The sequence below is a fragment of the Pseudopipra pipra genome, chromosome W, assembly GCF_036250125.1.
Source record: "Pseudopipra pipra isolate bDixPip1 chromosome W, bDixPip1.hap1, whole genome shotgun sequence".
Classification (NCBI taxonomy): Eukaryota; Metazoa; Chordata; class Aves; order Passeriformes; family Pipridae; genus Pseudopipra; species Pseudopipra pipra.
The window spans coordinates 32,307,802-32,327,951 of NC_087580.1; the positions used below are offsets into that span (position 1 = coordinate 32,307,802).

Consider the following 20,150-nt stretch of genomic DNA (forward strand, 5'->3'; position numbering starts at 1 on the left):
GCCGGAGTTGGGGGGATGTCCTTGGCCTTCCCTGTGGGCCGGAGGCAAATCCCCTGCCTGTCCTTCTTGCTTCCTGCCCCAGGCCCCGAGCTGAGGACGGAGAGCCCGGAGGACAAATCCCCCCGTGAGACCCTGGTGGGAGAGGCCGTTTTGAAGGGCTCCCCGGCGCAGGAAGGCAGCGGGGAGGAAAAGGGCCGGAGATCCCCCCGCAGGAGGGGCTCCAAAGCCATCCCAGGGTGCTCTGAGGAGGAAAGACCCAGCCTGTGCCAGGAAGGCGGCCGGAGCTTGAGGAGGAGCTCTGACCTGGTGGTCCCTGATCAGCCTCCCAGCAGAGAGAAGCCCTTCAGGTGCTTGGAATGTGGGAAGAGCTTCAGTCAGAGCTCTCACGTGCTCCGACACCAGGACATGCACACTGGGGCACGTCCCTACACGTGTGGAGAATGTGGGAAGAGCTTCAGCCAGAACTACCACCTCCGCACCCACCAGCGCATCCACAGCGGGGAACGGCCCTACAAGTGTGAGGAATGTGGGAAGAGCTTCAGCCGGAGGTACCACCTCCGCACCCACCAGCGCATCCACAGCGGGGAACGGCCGTACACATGTGAGGAATGTGGGAAGAGCTTCAACCGGAGCTTTCACCTTTGTTCCCACCAGCACATCCACACTGGAGAATGTCCTTACACGTGTAGGGAATGTGGGAAGAGCTTCAGTGACAGCTCCACCCTCCGCAAACACCATCGCATCCACACTGGGGAACGGCCCTACAAGTGCTTGGAATGTGGGAAGAGGTTTCCAACCAGGGGGAATCTCTACACGCATGAGCGGACGCACAGGGATGAGAGGCCCTTCTGCTGCACCGACTGCGGGAAACGGTTCAAGGAGAAATCCCATCTTGTCACCCACCGGCGCATCCACACCGGGGAGAGGCCCTACAAGTGTGGGGAGTGTGGGAAGAGATTCACCCAGATTGGTGTCTTGACCAAACACCAACGGACCCACCAGTAAAGGGAAGCCCTACCAGTGCCCCGACTGCGGGAAGAGCTTCGGCCGCCGCTGCTTCCACCCCGAATGAACCCCCTGATGGTGAGGCAACCCCTGGAGTCCAGTGACTGTCAGTCCATCCCTTTTGACCACAAAGGGCCAGTCCCCTTTAACAGAGGCACGTTCTTCCAACAGAACCCTTCTTGGGGGGTGTGTGGAGATTCCTGCCTTGGCTGGGGACCCCCCAAGGTGAGTTCTGGAGGTTGAGAGCAGAGATCTCTTCACAAGCATTGGTCTGTGGGAGTCCCATCCATCTCCAATTAAGAATTATTGCTTTGTGCCAGCTTGAGTAGAATTGCTTCAACAATTGCTTTAGTGTAGAGCACTGTCCTATCTTATCCTGTACTCCTGGTAGTTTTAGTGTTTGTCTTGTGCAGTAAATAATTCTGATGAAGATTTTTTGTCTGGTCATTTGGAACCCTAAATAAATCAATAGATTTGATTTGCCATCATTTAAACCTTGGGGACAAAAGTGGTTCACTTACACCTCTCTAATTTCTCTAAACTGAAACTGTTGTTTCAGTTGTCCCAAGGCTGAGATTGGATCCAGCAGCCTCCAGAACCCCAGAGTAAGTTGGGAGCTCAGGGGGGCCACCACCCATTGCCAACTCCCCTGTGCCCAAAGACCCCCATGGGGCCATCAGGCCTGCCAGACCACCTCCCCTTTTCCACCCTTCTCCCTGTTCCTCCCACTTTCCCATTGTCCCCTCAGTCTCCAATTTTCCACCTGAACAGTTTTGGGGTCCCAACCCCCACTTTTTGCCCTCTCTCCTGTGGGTGCTGAAGGAGAAAATGAGGCTGCACACACAGAGTTCCATTACGGGACTTGTCCGCCCATCTGTCCAGCGTCCCCCTTTCATTGGGGTTCCTTTGGAAGCAGCGCCTGGGCTTTGTCTTTTAGTCCACTGGAATTCCCAGCATGGCCCCAAAGCAGTGCCCTGATCCCACACATTCCCCTCCCCTCATGTCCTGGCTGTGTTCAGCCACCAGACAAAAACACAGGCTACCATGCAGAGCGTTCCAGGTGGTTTCCACTTTGGCAAACAGCACTCTCTGGATGGAAAACACCAGTCAAGGCCAAAACACTCCTTGTTGATCTGAATTAACTGAGAGCAGCAGCTCCTGCCTTAACTTTTTCCCATAAAAATTCTCAGGGTTCCTTTGCTTCCAGGAGGCCCCACATGTCACAATGGCCCCTGGATTCCATGAGCTTCCACAGTCTCCAAAGGTTCCTTTAGTTCCATGAGGCCCTGCAGTCCCAAAATGCCCTTTGGATTCCAGGAGATTTCCCATTGTCCCAGGGTCCCTCGTGCTTCAGAAGTAGCTGCAGTGGGACAGTGGCCCCTTGGTTCCATGAGCTCTGCAGTGTTCCAGGAATCCTTGGGTTCCAGGAGATCCTGCAGTTTCACAAAGAGCACTTGAATGCAGGAGGTTCTGCAGGGTCCCAATGGCCCCTGGATTCTGGGAGGTTCAGAAATGTCTTAGGGCTGAGATAACTGGGATTGTTCAGGCTGGAGAAGTCAAGTCTTTGTGCTGACCTGATTGTGGCCTTCCAGTGCCTGAACGGAGCCAACCAAAAAGATGGAGAGAGACTTTGGACAAGGGCCCGGAGTGACAGGACAAGGGGCAGTGGCTTCACATGGATAGAGGGAAGGGTTGGAGGAAATAGTAGGAAGGAATTCTTTTATATGAGAATGTTGAGATGCTCTTTAAGGCCCCTCCCAGGCCAAAGCATTCCATGATTGTGGGACTGGTGGGTGAGGTGGTGGTTGGAGCCGTCTGGGGCACAGGGACCCAAAATGAGGGAGTTTTCCATTGTGGGGGAAGGAAGGAGGGGGCAGCAGAACTGACCCCTTGGACACCTGGCAGGCAGGCTTTGGCTGGAAGCTGGTGATGGGGAGCTGAGTGAAGCCCCCACAATGCAGGAGGAAATGGTCAGTGACCTGCTCTGCCAGTGAGACCCCCCCAAGTGCCTGGGCCCACATGGGATGCAGCCAAGAGTCCTGAGGGAGCTGGAGAAAGAGCTGGCCAAGCCACTCTCACTCATTCCCCAGCAGTGCTGCACAGCTGCACAAGTCCCAGCTGACTGGCAACAAGCACATGGGATGCCCATCCCCAGGAAGGGCCAAAAGGAGCATCTGGGCAACTCCTGGCCTGTCCCATTGACCTCAGGACCAGGGAAGTCCATGCACCAGATCCTCCTCAGTGCCATCCCATGGCACGGGCAGGACAACCAGTGGATCAGGCCCAGCCAGTGTGGGGTTGGGAAAGGCAGGTCCTGCCTGACCAACCTCATCTCCTCTGACAAAGGACCCGCTCAGCAGCTGAGGGAAAGGCTGGGGAGTGTCTCTGTGGAATTCCAGAAGGCCTTTGGCACCATCTCCCCCAGCATCTCCTGCACAAACTGGCTGCTCATGGCTTGCCTGGAGAACTGTTTGCTGGGTGACAAAGTGTCTGATGGCCCAGGGAGTGGTGGGGAATGGAAGGAAATCCAGGTGGGGCTGGTCACTAATGGGGTTCCCAAGGGCTCAGAGTTGGGGCTGCTCCTGTTTCACATCATTCTTGATGATCTGGGCCAGGGGATCGAGTGCCCCCTCAGGAAATTCATGGACAACACCACGTTGGGTGTGAGTGTGGATGTGCTGGAGGGCAGGAAGGCTCTGCAGAGGGATCTGGACAGGCTGGATCAAGAAGGCCAAGTGTCAGGGCCTGCAATTTGGTCCCAACAACCCCCTGGAACGCTCCAGGCTGGGGGCAGAGGGGCTGGAGAGCTGCTCAGCAGGAAGGGACTTGGGGGTGCTGCTTGACAGCGGCTGGATATGAGGCAGAGTGTGCCCAGGGGGGCAAGAAGGCCAAGGGCATCGTGGCCTTTGTGGAGAAGAGTGTGGCCAGCAGGAGCAGAGAACTGATTGCCCCTCTGTGCTGGGCACTGGGGAGGCCCCAGCTGGAGTGCTGTGTCCAGTTCTGGCCCCTCAGTGCCAAAAGGCCCTTGAGGGGCTGGAGCGTGTCCAGAGAAGGGAACGGAGCTGGGGAAGGCTCTGGAAAACATGTCTGCTGAGGGACGGCTGAGGGAACTGGGCTTGTTGAGTGTGGAGAAGGGGAGGCTCAGGGGGGACCTCATTGCTCTCTGCAATGACCTGAAAGGGGTTTTTAGTGGGGTGGGGGTTGGTCTCTTCTGCCAAGGCTATAGTGAAAGGTTGTGAGGGAATGGCCTTAAATTGCGTTGGACAAGGTTCACATTAGATATTAAAAAACCTTTTTCCCCTGAGAGAGTGTTCAGGCATTGGAACAAGTAGCCCAGGGAGGTGGTGCAGTCTCTGAAAGTGTTCAGGTGTGTGGTGGGTTGACTGTGGTTGAACACCAGGTGCCCTCCCAGCCACTCTATCACTCCCCTTCCCATCAAATCAGGGGAGAGAGTAAGGTGGGAAAAAAAATAGTGAGTTAAGGCAGTTTATTTAAAGCGAAAAGCAAAGTGATGCTTGTGCACACAGAATCAAAAGATAGCAGGGTTTGTTCTCTGCTTCCCAGGAGCAGCCATGGTCGGCCACTCCCGAGGAGCAGGGCTTGGGTCCGCGGGACGGTTCCTCAGCAGGCAGCCATCAGACAATGAATGCCCCCCTCCTGCTCCCTGCCTCAGCTTTTAGAGCTGAGCTGACCTCCCATGGTCTGCAATGTCCCTTGGGTCAGTTGGGCTCAGCTGGCCTACTTGGGTCCCCTGCCAGGCTCTTGCCCTCAGCTAAGGAAGGAATGTCCCAGTGTTGGTGCTGTGCTCAGCAGTGGCCAAAACACTGGGGTGTTCTCAACCCCCTTCCAGCTGCCAATGCCAACCCAGCCCTGGGGGGGCTGCTGTGGGGAACTGAACTGCAGCTCAGCCAGACCCAACCCAAATATCTATGGCACATATTCTATAGAATCCATCCTTAGGTGTTGTATGATAGATCTATAAGATATTACAAACAATAAGCGATAATAAGGCAAGTGTCCTCCTTAGGGACACACACACAGCCCCCCAAACTACTGCCTGGGTTTGTTCCCTGGGGGTCTCTGCAGCAGCAAGCACAGCTCCACACTGACTGCTCTGGGCTGTGCAGTCATTTGTGGTTCTGCCTGTCTCACACACCCCCAACCTTGGAATGGATCTGGATGTCACTGGATGTGATGTCACAGGAGAGATGTGATGTCATATGATGGATGTGATGTCATAGGGGAGATGTGATGTCACAGGGGAGGATGTGACACCAGACCCTGTGCAATGACCCTAGACCCTGTGCAGTGACACTGGACCCTGCTGCAGTGACACCAGACTCTGTGCAGTGACACGGACCCTGTGCAGTGACACCAGACCCTGCTGCAGTGACACCGGACCCTGTGCAGTGACCCTGTGCAGGGACACCAGACCCTGCTGCAGTGACACCGGACCCTGTGCAGTGACACCGGACCCTGTGCAGTGACACCAGACCCTGTGCAGTGACACCAGACCGTGTGCAGGGACACGGACCCTGTGCAGTGACACCAGACCCTGTACAGTGACACCGGACCCTGTGCAGTGACACCGGACCCTGTGCAGTGACACCAGACCCTGCTGCAGTGACACCGGACCCTGTGCAGTGACACCGGACCCTGTGCAGTGACACCAGACTCTGTGCAGTGACACCGGACCCTGTGCAGTGACACCAGACTCTGTGCAGTGACACCGGACCCTGTGCATTGACACCGGACCCTGTGCAGTGACACCAGACCCTGCTGCAGTGACACGGACCCTGTGCAGTGACACGGACCCTGCTGCAGTGACACGGACCCTGTGCAGTGACATGGACCCTGTGCAGTGACACCAGACTCTGTGCAGTGACACCGGACCCTGTGCAGTGACACCGGACTCTGTGCAGTGACACCGGACCCTGTGCAGTGACACCAGACTCTGTGCAGTGACACCGGACCCTGTTCAGTGACACCAGACTCTGTGCAGTGACACCGGACCCTGTGCAGTGACACGGACCTGTGCAGTGACACCAGACTCTGTGCAGTGACCCCGGACCCTGCTGCAGTGACACGGACCACAATGGCAGCGCCGCCCCCGCTCCACAGCCCAGCCCAGCCCAGCGGGGCAACCCCAGTGCTGGAGGCAGCACGGGCAGGGAGCAAAGAGGCTCTGCACCAACAGCCCTGCTGCACTCAAGGCCTCAGCCTGACCGGCTGACACACAGTGGGCACTTTCATTGGGGAACTCCCTGCGAACAGCACAGTTTTCCCAGCTTTTTGCTTTGGCCTGTTTCCCACCATGTTTATTCCTGTTATTCCAGGAGGGCCAGGTGGCCATGGAATTTCCCTCTTTGTGGGAAAACCCTTCCCTTTGTATCTTTGTGGTTGCTACTATTTCCTTGTCACTAAACTTATTTTTCAACTTATGCCTCGTCTCATTTTGTACCTCTGTATTGGTGGGAAATAAAAAGGGAAGGAGTTAATTTGATTGGCGTTCCTGCCCCAGTGTTTGTCTTTAAACAAAGTTAAAGTTGCTTGGGGTTTTGCAGAGTCACAAATGCCTGATCATTCCATGAGGTTCCACAGTGTCCCAGGATTCCCCAGGTCCCATGAGGCCCTAGACTGTCACAATGGATCCTTGATTTCATGAGGTTCTGTAGTGTCCCAGGGTCACCTTGGTTCCACGAGGCATCTCAGTGTCACAATGACCCCTCAGTTCAGTGAGGCTCCAGAGTGTCCCTGGGTTCCTTTGGTTCCATGAGGTAATGCAGTGTCATAATGGCCCCCTGACACCGTGAGGTAATGCACTGTCCCAGGGTTTCTTTGGTTCCTTGAGGCTCTGAAGTGTAACAGTGCCCCCTTTATTCCTTGAGGCTCCAAAGTGTGACAACAGCCCTTGATTCCATGAGATTCTACCATGTCCCAGCGTTCCTTTGGTTCCCTGAGTTTTGGCAGTGTCCCAGGGTCCCTTTGTTCCCAGGAGGTTCCTTTGTTTCCATCAGGCCCTGCCACGTCCCAGACTCCCTTTGGTTCCATGAGGTGCTGCAGGGTCACAATGTCCCCTTTATTCCATGAGGTTCTACCATGTCCCAGGGTTCCTTTGGTTCCATGGGATTCCACAGGGCCAAAACTCCCTGCTTCTTATCCTTCCAAAATTTGTGGGCCCATTCTACCCCTGCCTGGGATGGAGCACCATTGTGTTTCTGCAGGAATGGATCCATGGCCATCCTGCCACTGCCCCAATTTAATGCTGCAGAAACGTCACTGCAGGCCCGACACTGGATGCAGGAACAGTCTGGGAACTCCGGGCCTGCTCCCATTCAGCAGAGCCAGTCGGGCTCACAAAGAGCACAAGTGATTGACTGCAACCCCTGCAGTTCTCTGGCATTGCTGGGGACAAATGCATGAACTGCCAGGAGCTCTGCAGAGCCCTGACAGTGCCACTGCAATCCCAAGCTGCATTGCCCGGGTCAACCCTCAGCACAGCCAAGGCCACAACCCTTCCTGAAAGGTGTCCCTTCTGGGCAGGGCCAGGGGGACAAACCCCTCCCTCTGTCCCTGCACATGTTGTGTCCAATTCTCAGCCCCACTTAGGGACAAAGTCAGGCTACATTGGGTGTTTAGCTTTGCATTTCCTTCACTCTTTTGTGCTTCCAATACACACACACCAGTCTGGGCAGAGTCTGGCTCCCCAAAGAACAAAAGACCTGACTATTTGTGGCTCCTGCTCCAGTGGCTGGAACTTGGGCCACAATCTGTGCCAGGAGCAGAGAGGTCCCTCCCCACAGAAACTTCTTGGCAATGGAGTTCTTAAGAAAACGGGACAGGCTGTGGGGATCACTTGCAGGGCACAGCCGGGCATGTGTCTTGACCAGCCTCCTGTTTAACATGACCAGCTTCTTCAGCCTCTTGTCTCTCTGTTTTCTCATGCTTGTTCCCCCAGAAACCACTGGGATCCTGCCCTTGCTTTGGTTCTTTCCTAGACATCCCAGGACAAGTCTTACCCAGTCCCCAAATCCCCTTTCTGGCTGCCCATCATGAGTCTCAGAGCCCGAGGCCGAATCCCCCATCCTCAGCTGCAAGGTCACCCTGAGAGCTTCTGCCATTGACCCACTTGCTTAAAGTTTCACACAGATACCTTGGAACTTCCTTTCAATTAATTTTCTATTTTTTGGACTTAGAAGGGTTTCTTCAAACACATGGCAATTCATGTCCTCAAAAATGGAAATTCTTTGGAGACAGATTTTGGGACTTCAGACTCAAAAGAATGACAGAATTATTTGGCTTGGAAGGGAGCTAGAAGGTCATGTGGTCCAAGTCTCTGGACATAGACAGTGCCATCTTTTACTAATTCAGGTTACTCATACTCCCTGACCTTAGAGAAATGCGGTGATGGGACATCCACTTTTCTGGATACCTGTTCCAGTTCTTGCTGCCCTTATCGCTAAATATTTCCTCTTATTATACAATATAAAACTTTTCTCTTTCAGTTCAAAGCCACTGCCCCATGTTCTGCCACTACAGGCCTTGGCAAAAAGTATCCCTGGGATTTCCTTAGACTATGAGCATGACATTTTCATCTGCAAAAACATCTGTGAGTGCCCAGAGATCTCCCAAGATGGGCTTTACAGGTCTCAAGCACATGAGCACTAGAGAAGGGCTAAGGAGCTGTGGCCTCACTGGTGTGGAGACTGAGGACAGTACAGGACAGCCCTGAGAGGGCTTGAGGGGTGGATTTAGAGATGGTGGATCCTTTTGTCAGAGCAGAAAAGAGCATGAGAAAGAAAGAATTAATGCCAAGTGCAGCTGGGGAGGTCCTGAGTGGACATGAGGAAAAAGGAATTTCACTCCAAGGAAAACACTGGGCTGCAACACGTCACCCAGGAGGAGTCTGGATGAGCCCAAGGCTTTGTGTGTGCAGGAAGAGCCAGGGAGGACACAGAGGTGTCAGTGCAGGAAGGTGCCAGCCAGGTGGGGCAGCCGGGGGGATGACGACAGCCTGCAGGGAAAGGGGCAGGGCATGGACACCGTAGGACAGCCTGGGCTGGAGAGGAGACAGGGAGGGGGAGAAGCTGAAAGGCCCTGACACAGCCACCTTCTGCAGGCCTTTGGCCATGGCTGCTGTCTGTGCCCCTGATGCCAGGAGGAGGGGAGTGGCCCTTGCAGCCCTGGGGCCTCATGGCCTCCTTGTCCCTGCTCAGCAGCCTGGTAGGTGCCACCCCATGGTCCTGCCCTTGGCACTGCACATCCCACATCCCAGTGCCCCAGGAAGAGCCCTGAGGAATGAGGCAGGGACAGGATCTGCCTTCCCAGGGGCTGGGGGTCAGGCCTGGGCCTGTTAGATTAAGGAAACAAGTCAAGGTTTGTTCAGCATCAGAGCCACCTTTCCCTTGCTTGTCCATCCTTGTCATCACTGTCTGAACTTTTCTGCTCTAACTGGAACCTGGGGACACATTCTCAGTTGTGTCCCTCAGTGAGATTCATTAGCACTACAAGAAACTTCAGTGTTTCAATCTCACTTTGACTTCTTGAGAAGTTGTTTGAACTTCCTCTCAGGGACTGAGTCTCATGTAAACAATGACAAACCCCCTGAGAGTCATGAAATGCCTGGGGCTGTTGCTGTGCTGCTGAGCTGGGCCAGGCTCCTGGCACACAGGGAGCTCCTGGCAAGCAAGAAAAGCTTCAAAGAGACAGCTCTGCTGGTGAGCAGCTCCTCTGCACAGCCCAGCAGGGCTGAGGGCACTGCCTGCAGCACCAAGGGCAGGGGAGTGAGGCAGAGAGAAGTTAAAGGCTGTCAGACATAGAATGATGCTGAGACCTCACTGGGGGAGAATTTTAACAGATCTTGGCACAGGAAGTCTGTTCATGCAGGGCAATGGGACTGCAGCTTTTGGAGGCATCTGGGAAAGCTGGCACTGCCCACCAACTACAGATTCTCTAAGTGCAACTCTGAGACTATCTGTAGTGTAGAGGAGGAGGACATGCTCAGAGCTTCAGCTCCCTCTCAGAATATTTCTAAGACAATGATTTTTATAAGGCTAAGGAAATTTCCTGAGATTGTCCTTCCAGTTTCCTACTCTTGAGGAATGGGAGGAATAAATCATTAAGTATTAATTTGGACAAGTCCCTGAGACATCTGAACTGTGAGTGCTCAGTAGGTTTATCTGAGCTTCCTAATGTGCTTTCAGCCACTGCTCTGCCTGTGGGCAGCACCAGCATCACCTCTGCTAGACCCGTCAGGACTAGTCTGAGCTGTCATTTTTGCACTTGCAAATGGAATATGACCCCTAGCAGTGCAGCCTGTGGTGCTGGGGAAGGAGCTGAGTCTGCTTAAATCAAAGGCCATCATAAGGACACTTGGCTGTCTCCCTGAGGTTTCCTTCCAAGTTGTGAATTCTCCTCCAGGATGGAAACCTGTCCCTTAACATTTCTTTGTTATGTGAAACCCCAATTAAGAAGCATAGTGATGCTATGACAGTGAAAATGCTGTTGAGTAGGGACCCAGACTTGGAGCTGAAGGAAGATCTAGAAAATCAAAAGGCTGTCTGTGTGTGACATGGGGAGTATCTGTAGAATACAGCTTTGACTTTGTTTAGATAAGTCCACGCTAACTGGCCACTTATTGCCTTCTTCTCCTGTGCTGGAAACAAAAACCCAGAGGCAGAAAATGCCCAACAGCAGCTCCATGCCCCAGTTCCTCCTCCTGGGATTTGCAGACAGGGGAGAGCTGCTGCTCCTGCACTTCTGGCTCTTCCTGGCCATCTCCCTGGCTGCCCTCCTGGCCAACGGCCTCATCCTCAGCGCCGTAGCCTGTGACCACCACCTGCACACCCCCATGGGCTTCTTCCTGCTCAACCTCTCCCTCACAGACCTGGGCTGCATCTGCACCACTGTCCCCAAAGCCATGCACAATTCCCTCCGTAACACCACAACCATCTCCTACATGGGATGTGCTGCACAGCTCTTTTTCTTTGCCGCCTTCATCTCATCAGAGTTTTCCCTCCTCATCATCATGTGCTACGACCGCTACATTGCCATCTGCAAACCCCTGCACTACGGGACCCTCCTGGGCAGCAGAGCTTGTGCCCACATGGCAGCAGCTGCCTGGGCCACTGGGTTTCTCAATTCACTGTTGCACACAGCCAATACATTTTCCCTGCCTCTGTGCCAGGGCAATGCCCTGGGCCAGTTCTTCTGTGAAATCCCACACATCCTCAAGCTCTCCTGCTCACAATCCTATGTCAGGGAACTTGGGTTCATGGTGTTCAATGCCTGTTTAGGGTTTGGTTGTTTTGTTTTCATTGTGTTCTCCTATGTGCAGATCTTCAGGGCTGTGCTAAGAATCCCCTCTCAGCAGGGACGGCACAAAGCCTTTTCCATGTGCCTCCCTCACCTGGCCGTGGTCTCCTTGTTTATCAGCACTGTGGTGTTTGCCTACCTGAAGCCCCCCTCCATCTCCTCCCCATCCCTGGATCTGGCCCTGTCAGTTCTGTACTCGGTGGTTCCTCCAGCACTGAACCCCCTCATCTACAGCCTGAGGAATCAGAAGCTTAAGGATGCCCTGAGAAAAATGATGACTGGATGCTTTTCAGGAGCAATAAAGTGCCTGTTTTCTGGTGTGTAGCATTCAGAATGGGACTCCTTAATGGCCCAGCCTTCCTGGTCAGGTTTTTCCTGGAGGTCCTCAGGTTCTTCTTGCAAAAATTTCCTGTGCAATTAAATATTATTATGCATCTGCCTTCTAATTTATCGTCTACCCATTAAATTTGACCCAGAGATGTAAAAATGATGATATGTGCTCTCTGAGTCTTTAAACAAAATAAAGGACTCTGCAGTGCCTTCTTTGTCCAAGACCCTTCTTCTTAGGTGTTCCTAAAGGACAGCACACTGCAGGACAGGGTGTATTTGCAAACAGGAAGGGGACAATAATCCCAGCCCAGCAGCACTGCCAGGGAGCAGCAGGGCTTGGTCTTCCCAGAGCTGCTCTCTTGCCACTTCCACACTGTCCTCCTGAGCCCCTTTCTCGCTGTAAGGCCTGAGTGCTCTCTGAGCACAGTCCTGTGGGCTGGAAACCCTTGGAGCACAGGCAGGGACAGGCCCTGGGAACTTGTGAAGCAGAGCTGGGCTCCCTTCCAGCATCTCCAGGATGCTGTGGGATCTTCTGAGGGCAGGGCATGGACTGGGTCACTTCTTCTGTGACCTTGCTCCAGGGCTGGAACTCTCCTGCAGTGTCCCCATGACACTCCTGCTCTCTGCTTTCCAGGTTTCATTTTTAGATCCAGTCTTCCCCTCCTGTTCACAGGGACATCCTGTGAGTGCTTCAGAGCTGCCATCCTGGGGCAGCTCCTGCCCAGCGTGGGCAGGCACAAGGTCTCTCCAGCTGCTCCTCTCCCCTCCCCAGTGCCACTGTTTTCTGCAGCCTCCTCATCCTTGCCCAGCACAGCCCTCCTGGCACAGTTGGACACAGCCCTTGTTCTACCCCCTCCTCAGGCACCTGCCCAACCCCCTCAGCTCCAGCCTGATGGTCAGAAACCTTCTGGGCAGGGAGGCACCCGTGAAAATGCTGAGGAAACCCTTCAGCTGCACTCCAATCCAATTGGAGGGGTTGGCCTCGAGGAAGAAATCCCTTCTCATTCTCCAGAACAACCAGGACAACCTGTGTTGTGTCCTGGGCACTCCTCTGGAAGTGTGGGATATTGAAAAGATTTTGGTGTCAGGGATATTGAGAAGGCTGGGCAGTGTCACTGGGAGACCTCTCCCAAACCCTTGGAAAGGCCAGAACCATCCCAGAGCTTCCTGGGGCCTTGACAAAGGCAGACATGGAACCAGTCTGCAAACAGGGCAGCAAGGAGGGTTGACAGAGTTCCAGTTCAGGCTGGGAAGGGGATATGGCAAGTCCTCCTGCAGCCATTCCCAGGCATGGGAAGGACAAGGCAGGGATTGCACAACCCCTGTGGGAGGGAATATAAGAGGATGTTGTGTGCCCAGACTTCATCAAGGCCCTTGACATGGTGTCCTGTGGTCTCCTTATGACCAGACTGGTGAGAGCTGGACTGAAGAAGTGGAAGATGTGGTGGGTGGGAAGTTGGCTGAATGAAGAGTGTCCAATAAAATCTATGGTACAAAGTCCTCTTGGTAGCAACTTCCTGATGAAATCCCTCAGTGACCAGCCCTTGAACACCACGGGAGAACATCTTTATTATCTCTCTGTACAATGGGACAAAACGTATTTTCATTTTGTGAATGATGCCAAATTTCAGGGAGCAACCTGTGCTGGTTTAAAGATACATATTGGGGTGGGAACTCCAATAAAATGAACTCACTCCCCTTTTATTTCCCACCGATACAGGGAGACAAAACACAAGGAGGTATAATTGAAAAAATAAGAGTTTATTGACAAGAAATACAGAAGCAAAAACAGCAATACCAACAGAACAGTCCAAAGCAACAGCAGAGAGAGAAATTGCCTCCTCTCCCCCCTGACCCAACTCCCTTTTGTAAGCAGATGAAAACAGGGATCAACACGTGCCTCCCTTCCCCGTTTTCCCCCTGAATGAACAAAGAACAAAGAACAAAACCAGGGGAAAGAAAGGACAAAGCAAAATGTGGGAAACTCTCTGGTCTGAGATCAGTTGTGCTGCCCAAGAACACGCTGACTCCAGAGGTGTCAAAGCGGGGCAGCGGGGGGGAGGCAGCAGCTCTGCTTGATTCTATGGAGTTCTGGGGAGGCACAGTGGGTGCCATGAGACTCTTCAGTGTCACTATGGCCCCTTGGTTCCATGGGGTTCTGAGATGTCTCAGAGTTCCTTTTGTTCCAAAGAGTCATGGAATGGGCCCTTGTCACAATGGGCCCTTGGTTCCATGAGATTCCACAGTGTCCCTGCATTCCTTTGGTTCCATGAGGCCCTGCAGTGTCACGGTGCCACTTGATTCCATGACCTTACAAAGAATCAGAATGGCCCCTTGATTTAAGGCCAACTGCACATGGGGCTGCCTTGAGGGGAGTGTGGGCACCCAGACAAGGGAGTTGTCACCTCCCTGGACTCAGCCCTGGGGTCACCACATCTGGACAGGTTAGTCTGTCTGTGAGGTTCCCCATTCTGGAGGAATGAGGAAGAACTGGAGAGGGTCTAGAGGAGATCTGACAGGATGCAGCTTTTCTCCATATTGGAAATAGAATGAAATCTCCACAAAGAGTAGCATGGAAGTTTCAGACTGAAGGTGAGGAAAAAGAAATGTCACTCAACGGGGACCCTTGTGTTGCAAGAGCTCACCCAGAGGGAGTCAGAATCAGCCCATGGCTCTGTGTTCCAGGGAACAGCCAGAGCTGGTGCAGAGACATCAGGGAGGGTCTAGAAATGCTGCTGGGAGGGGGTGGGAAAGCAGGAGGGGTGTGTGCAGCCTGCAAGGCCAGAGCAGCAGCAGGGCCAGGGCAGGACAGCCTGCAGGAGAGATGGCCAAGGGCTCTGGCAGGGCTGCAAGGCCCAAAGGCACCCAGGCCTTTGTCCCCTTGCCTCTGGCAGCTGCCTCTGCCACTCAGGCCACCACAAGCAACTTGCCTGGCAGGTTCTGCACTTGGTTTCTGCCTCGCCCCTCCCTCAGGAGCCTGGCAGGGGTTGCCCAGTTTTGGCCTTTGTTGTTCCTCCCCCTCCCATCCCAGTGCCCCCCAAACAGCCCTGAGCCAGCCGGGAGGGACAGGATCTGCTGGGCCAGGGCCTGGGGCTCAGGCCTTGGCCTTTGTGCTCCACAAAACCAAGGCAGGCTTTGCTCAGCATTGCAGGGGCCTGCCCAGAGCCTTTGTCTGCCTGCACTCCTGGCCTCCAAGGAGCTGCTCCAAGGAGTCCCTGGGGAGGCTTTGTCAGGGCCTGCCCTCAGTGGGGCCCAGCAATGCTTCAAGGCACTTGGAGTTTGGCTTCTGACTTCTTCAGCAGCTACTTCAATCTTCTCTCAGTACCTCAGGATCATGAGCTGGGCTGCAAACACACTGTGGGGCTCATTAAATTCCAGAAATCCCTCAGGATCTCTTTGTCTTCCTTTAATTATCTTCAAGGCAATTTCAAAACAAGTCTTCAAAATTTGTACTTTTTTTGTTTTAATTCAATGATGGATATTTTGTAGTTCAGAGAAGAGGTGATAGAAGTGTTCTCCACGTGGTCTTGATCCTGAATGTCTCCTCAGGAGATCCACACTGTCCCTGGATGATCAGCCTTGCTCCTCACCCCCCAACCTCACCAGTTCTGACATGGCCCATCTTGGACTGACAGCTGATGCAGCTCCAAACACACTGTGGGACCCATTAAAACACTGAAAAACAAATTATTTCCCTTCCTTTAATTGTCTTCAAGTCTTCAACACTTCTACAGCTAATTGGAGTTGTTTTGTAGTTTAGCTAAGCAGGAAGATTTTAAAGTGGACGTTCCGAAAAATAATTTTTTTGATGAAAGGGAATGATTTACACAGATCCTTGGGATGCAAGAGGGTCAGGGTGCGAAGGATTTGGATACAAAGATAAGGGGGCAAAAGAGATTAGTAGCACTTAATCACTGACCAGTTGAACAATTAGCAAGTTCAACAAATAGCATTCCCTACAATTTTAACAGTGACTGAATTATAGATTCACAACAACAACATTCCCACCACAGTCAATTCACACCCACACCCAGGCAGAGATGTGTGCACACATCAAGAGCTGGGTGTGGAAAGGTCCCTCTCCCAAATTCTCCTTGTTGTCAGGGAAACACTGCCACAAATCTCTTTGTGTTTCCCAACAGACAAGGGTCACAGCTGGAGGAGTGTTTGTGGAGGGGGATCAGAATTGTCCTGGGCATCAGCGAGGGTCTTTGGAGTGTTGCAAACTGGAGGGTTCCTGAGCTGGGAGAGGCTGCCAGAGGTGTCCCACTGAGAGGGAGGTGCTGGGGAGCTGCCAGGGCCTCTCTCAGCACTGTTGGTTGTGGGCTCCCAAGGGGACTGGCTTTAGTTATCTGCTGAATTTCCATCCTGATGTCAGGAATGACTGGAGTTTCCACAGTATTCGGAAATTTTATCCAAACTGTTCCACTTGGGTTATGATTCAGGTAGGGAATGTTCCAAGGTTTTCAGGGGTTGACTCCTTATCCTGTGTTCCCCAGCTCTTACACCCACCCCAGTCAGCTGGATGGTTTATTGACAATGTGTCCCAAGGGGCAACACCTCCGATGCCATAGAAACCCCTCCCCCTGGATTAGGAAACCTTTGGAATTCAGGAGGTGTTCCAGTGGAGCATGAAAATGAACAGCAATTTTCCTAAAGCCCAGACCCCAGCAGAACAGAGCCAGGCCCCATCAGTGGCAGAGCAAAGGTCCCCCATCCCTGTGTCCCTGTGGCCGCTGAGGCGGCAGCGCAGGCCCGAGGCGGTGCCGGGTCCCGGTGCAGCCGGGGCAGAGCGGCGGCTGCGCGAGCGGCAACCCCGGCGGTGAGTGCGGCAGCCCCGTGGGAGCGGCGGCTCCGGGCACAGACGCCGGCGGCAGCCGCTGTGGCTCCTGGAACCGAGTGGCCATTGGGACACTGCAGGGCCTCCTGGAATCCAGGGGCCGGTGGGACACGGGGGAGCCTCTTGGAGCCAAGGGAACCCTGGGATGTTTTGGAACATCATGGAATCAAGGGGCCATTGTGACACTGCAGGGCCTCATGGAACCAAAGGAACCCTGAGAGTTTTTGGTACCTTGTGGAATAAAGGGACTGTTTCTGGCAGGAAGCTCTGATAATACCTAAACAATGGTCAGAGAATGCAAACAATGCACACTCTCTGTGGTGAGTTACTGCTGGTGTCAAGATGCTGTTTTTAATGCTGAATTATGCTAAACCCAAAATGTTTCATGAAACTTCAAACACACATCCTGCTTTTTCAAGCAGGATTTGACAGAGAAGCTGCTCCCTGGCCTGCAAATATGTCTGGCAGTCAAACCCTTGATAACTGTAAAAGCCCCATCCAACTTTGATGTGTCAGATTCTTCCACAGACTTCCTTGAAGTGTGTGGAGCTTCTGCCATGAAGCAGGAACAGCTCTTCATGGTCACTCTCCAGGGGTTAAGTGAAAGAGAGAGAACTACTCCCTGTCGTTGTGGGGTGAGTTACATCAATCTCTGCTTCAGGATTGTTTCTTTTTGCTGGCTTTGATCCAACTGCTTTAATAGAATGACTTTGATAGACTACAATATCCTATCTTACACTATACTGCTAGGAGTTTTTTGGCTTTTATACTGTGCAGTAAATAATTCTCATTGAGGTCTTTTGTCTGTTCACTTGTCTGGTAAATTTTCTGTCCATTTGACATAATAAATAATTCATTTTAAAGAAATATTTCTGATTTGCCATCACTAAAACTTGCAGGACAAAGTGATTGAATCACACCTCTATAATTCCTTCAATTAAAACCAAAATCTGAGCCTGAGATTGGATCCAGCCACCCCCAGCCTCCTCTCTGAGAAGGAATTTAGAAAGCAAGGGGGTCCTTTCTGCCCCTCGTAGCTCAACGAGACGGCTTCTGCCATCAACTTTGTCTAAGCCTTCCACCCCCCCAGCCCCAAGCCGTGACACATGGGCATGTCTTGTGCATGCAGTGCAAACATGGACTCCTGAGCTGGTCATTTGATGTCCCTCCTTGGAGGGAAGAAAAAGCCCAATGGCCTGGGGTGAGAGGCCAGTGCTGGGAGCGGCGCTGGCTGTGCCAGGGCACTGCTGGGTGCCCCCACCCTGAGCACTCCCACCCTTGTGCTGGTCACTGCTGTTTTCCTCTGCAGGGCGTTGTGTTGGGCACATCCTGGAGAGCAAAGTGGAAAGCAGATGGAAGCTTTGAGGCCCTGGCCTGAGGAGATGCCCCTGCAGGATGGCAGTGCTGCTGCAGAGGTCAGCTCTGTGCCAGCAGTGCCCGTGGCTGTCCCTGCCTGCAGTCCCTGGACAGTCCTGCAGCAGGACTGGGACCGACTGCCAGAGCACTGAGGCCTCCAACAACACAGGGCTCTGCAGGACAGTGTGGAAGGGAAGGGAGAGGAGGCCACACAGGAGAAGGGCTGCTGCTCTCTGGCAGTGCTGCTCTGCTGGGACTCTTTTCTGGCCCAGCTCTGCACAGAGGCACCGACCCTGCAGCTGCAGAGAAGTCAGAGAGGAAAGATGTCAGGCAAAGAAGCCAATGCAGAGTTCTTTATTTGGTTTAAGCACACAGTGAGTACAATTCCCAATTTGTACAGCCTGTGGGCCAGGCTAGAAAGGCAAACACTGAATTGAAAATGGTGTTTATATATATATATACTTTTTTATATATATCTTTATACATATAAAGATTTTTTGATGTGAACAAATTCTCACAAAAATAACACCCCTACCAGGAGCAAAAAATAGAGAAGATATGGTGGGCCTTTAATGAAGTACATAAAAGGATTGGCCTTTAATGAGGTACATAACATGGAGAAGAAGGAGAGTTTATTGCTTCTGAAAAACACCCAGTTATCAGCTTCCTCATGGCATCCTTGAGCTCCTGGTTCCTCAGGCTGTAGATGAGGGGGTTCAGTGTTGGAGACACCACTGAGTACATGAGTGACACAATAAGATCCAGGGATGGGGAGGAGATGGAGGGGGGCTTCAGGTAGGAAAAGAATAACGTGCTGAGGAACAGGGAGACCACGGCCAGGTGAGGGAGGCACGTGGAAAAGGCTTTGTGCCGTCCCTGCTGAGAGGGGATCCTCAGCACAGCCCTGAAGATCTGCACATAGGAGAAAACAATGAAAATGAAACACCCAATCATTAAACAGGCACTAAACACAATAAGCCCAAGTTCCCTGAGGTAGCCTGAGTGTGAGCAGGAGAGCTTGAGGATGTGTGGGATTTCACAGAAGAACTGGTCCAGGGCATTGCCCTGGCACAGGGGCAGGGAAAATGTACTGGGTGTGTGCAGCAGAGCAATGAGAAACCCAGCAGTCCAGGCAGCTGCTGCCATGTGGGCACAAGCTCTGCTGCCCAGGAGGGTCCCGTAGTGCAGGGGTTTGCAGATGGCAATGTAGCGGTCGTAGCACATGATGGTGAGGAGGGAAAACTCTGCTCTAAGAAAGATTATGTAGACAAAAACCTGTGCAGCACATCCTGTGTAGGTGATGGTTCTGGTGTTCCAGAGGAAATTGTGCATGGCTTTGGGGACAGTGGTGCAGATGCAGCCCAGGTCTGTGAGGGAGAGGTGGAGTAGGAAGAAGTACCTGGGGGTGTGCAGGTGATGGTCACAGGCTACGGCGCTGAGGATGAGGCCGTTGCCCAGAAGGGCAGCCAGGGAGATGGCCAGGAAGAGCCAGAAGTGCAGGAGCTGCAGCTCCCTCCTGTCTGCGAGTGCCAGGAGGAGGAACTGGGGCATGGAGCTGCTGTTGGACATTTGCTGCCTCCGGTTATTGTTTTCTGTTGAGGAGAAAAAAGGCAGAACTGAATTAGGCTAGAGTCAATCAGCAAAACATCTTGCATGTCTCAAAGCAACTTAACATTCAGGGCCCATTTTCAGGAAGATCTCTCTGCATCCCTCTCCCTGAGCTCTGGGTTTTGCTGGCTGATGGGGGCACTGAGAGCAGGGACCCTGGAATGGGCTCCTGAGAAATCCTTCTTGCTGTGCAGTGAGAGGCAACTTGGAGCACAGGGTGACCTCCAATTAAATGCACTTGTGATGTATCAAAGTGTTTCCAGAACTGCTGGTCACAGTTTGGCCAAGGGCAGAACAGAGGGAGGGGATTTGGGGGACTTGATTTTGTTCCAGTTCCTCTTGCCAGGAGTGAGTTTGGATGGTTGAAATCTCTGACATTTCTAATGTGCTCCAAGTGAAATCTTGTGAGTCCTGAGAGGCAAAGGGATGGTCTCTTGGTGCAGAGACAAAAGCTGGCCATCATTCCTGTTCACAGCTGCCCCTGGCTGGCAGCTTGGAGCTGAAGGGGGATCACCCTTAGGAATTCACTTAAAAAAAGAACAAGGCACTTCTGGGAGCAGAGGAATCTGGAATCCTGGTTCAAAGAGCACATTGACAGAATCCTTGCCATCCTCAGGATGCCTGATTAGGATCTCATCTCTATCCTCCCAGACTGCCACACAGAGGGATCATTGCAGCTCCCAAGTACAGCTGCCCA

The 20,150-nt window shown here is 53.0% G+C and overlaps 1 protein-coding gene and 1 pseudogene across 1 annotated transcript; both read left to right on the forward strand.

Annotated features, from left to right (window-relative positions):
- LOC135404975 (zinc finger protein 91-like) overlaps positions 1-20,150 on the forward strand; it is a 193,377-nt pseudogene that overhangs the window by 58,882 nt on the left and 114,345 nt on the right.
- Positions 10,688-11,728, forward strand: LOC135405473 (olfactory receptor 14J1-like). The gene has a single exon (XM_064640174.1). The coding sequence runs from the start codon at positions 10,688-10,690 to the stop codon at positions 11,642-11,644; it is 957 nt and encodes a 318-aa protein (XP_064496244.1). The 3' UTR covers positions 11,645-11,728.

What these genes read in the sequence shown, in the direction of transcription:
- LOC135405473 (XM_064640174.1), top strand. Translation starts at nt 10,688, where the DNA reads ATGCCCAACAGCAGCTCCATGCCCCAGTTCCTCCTCCTGGGATTTGCA.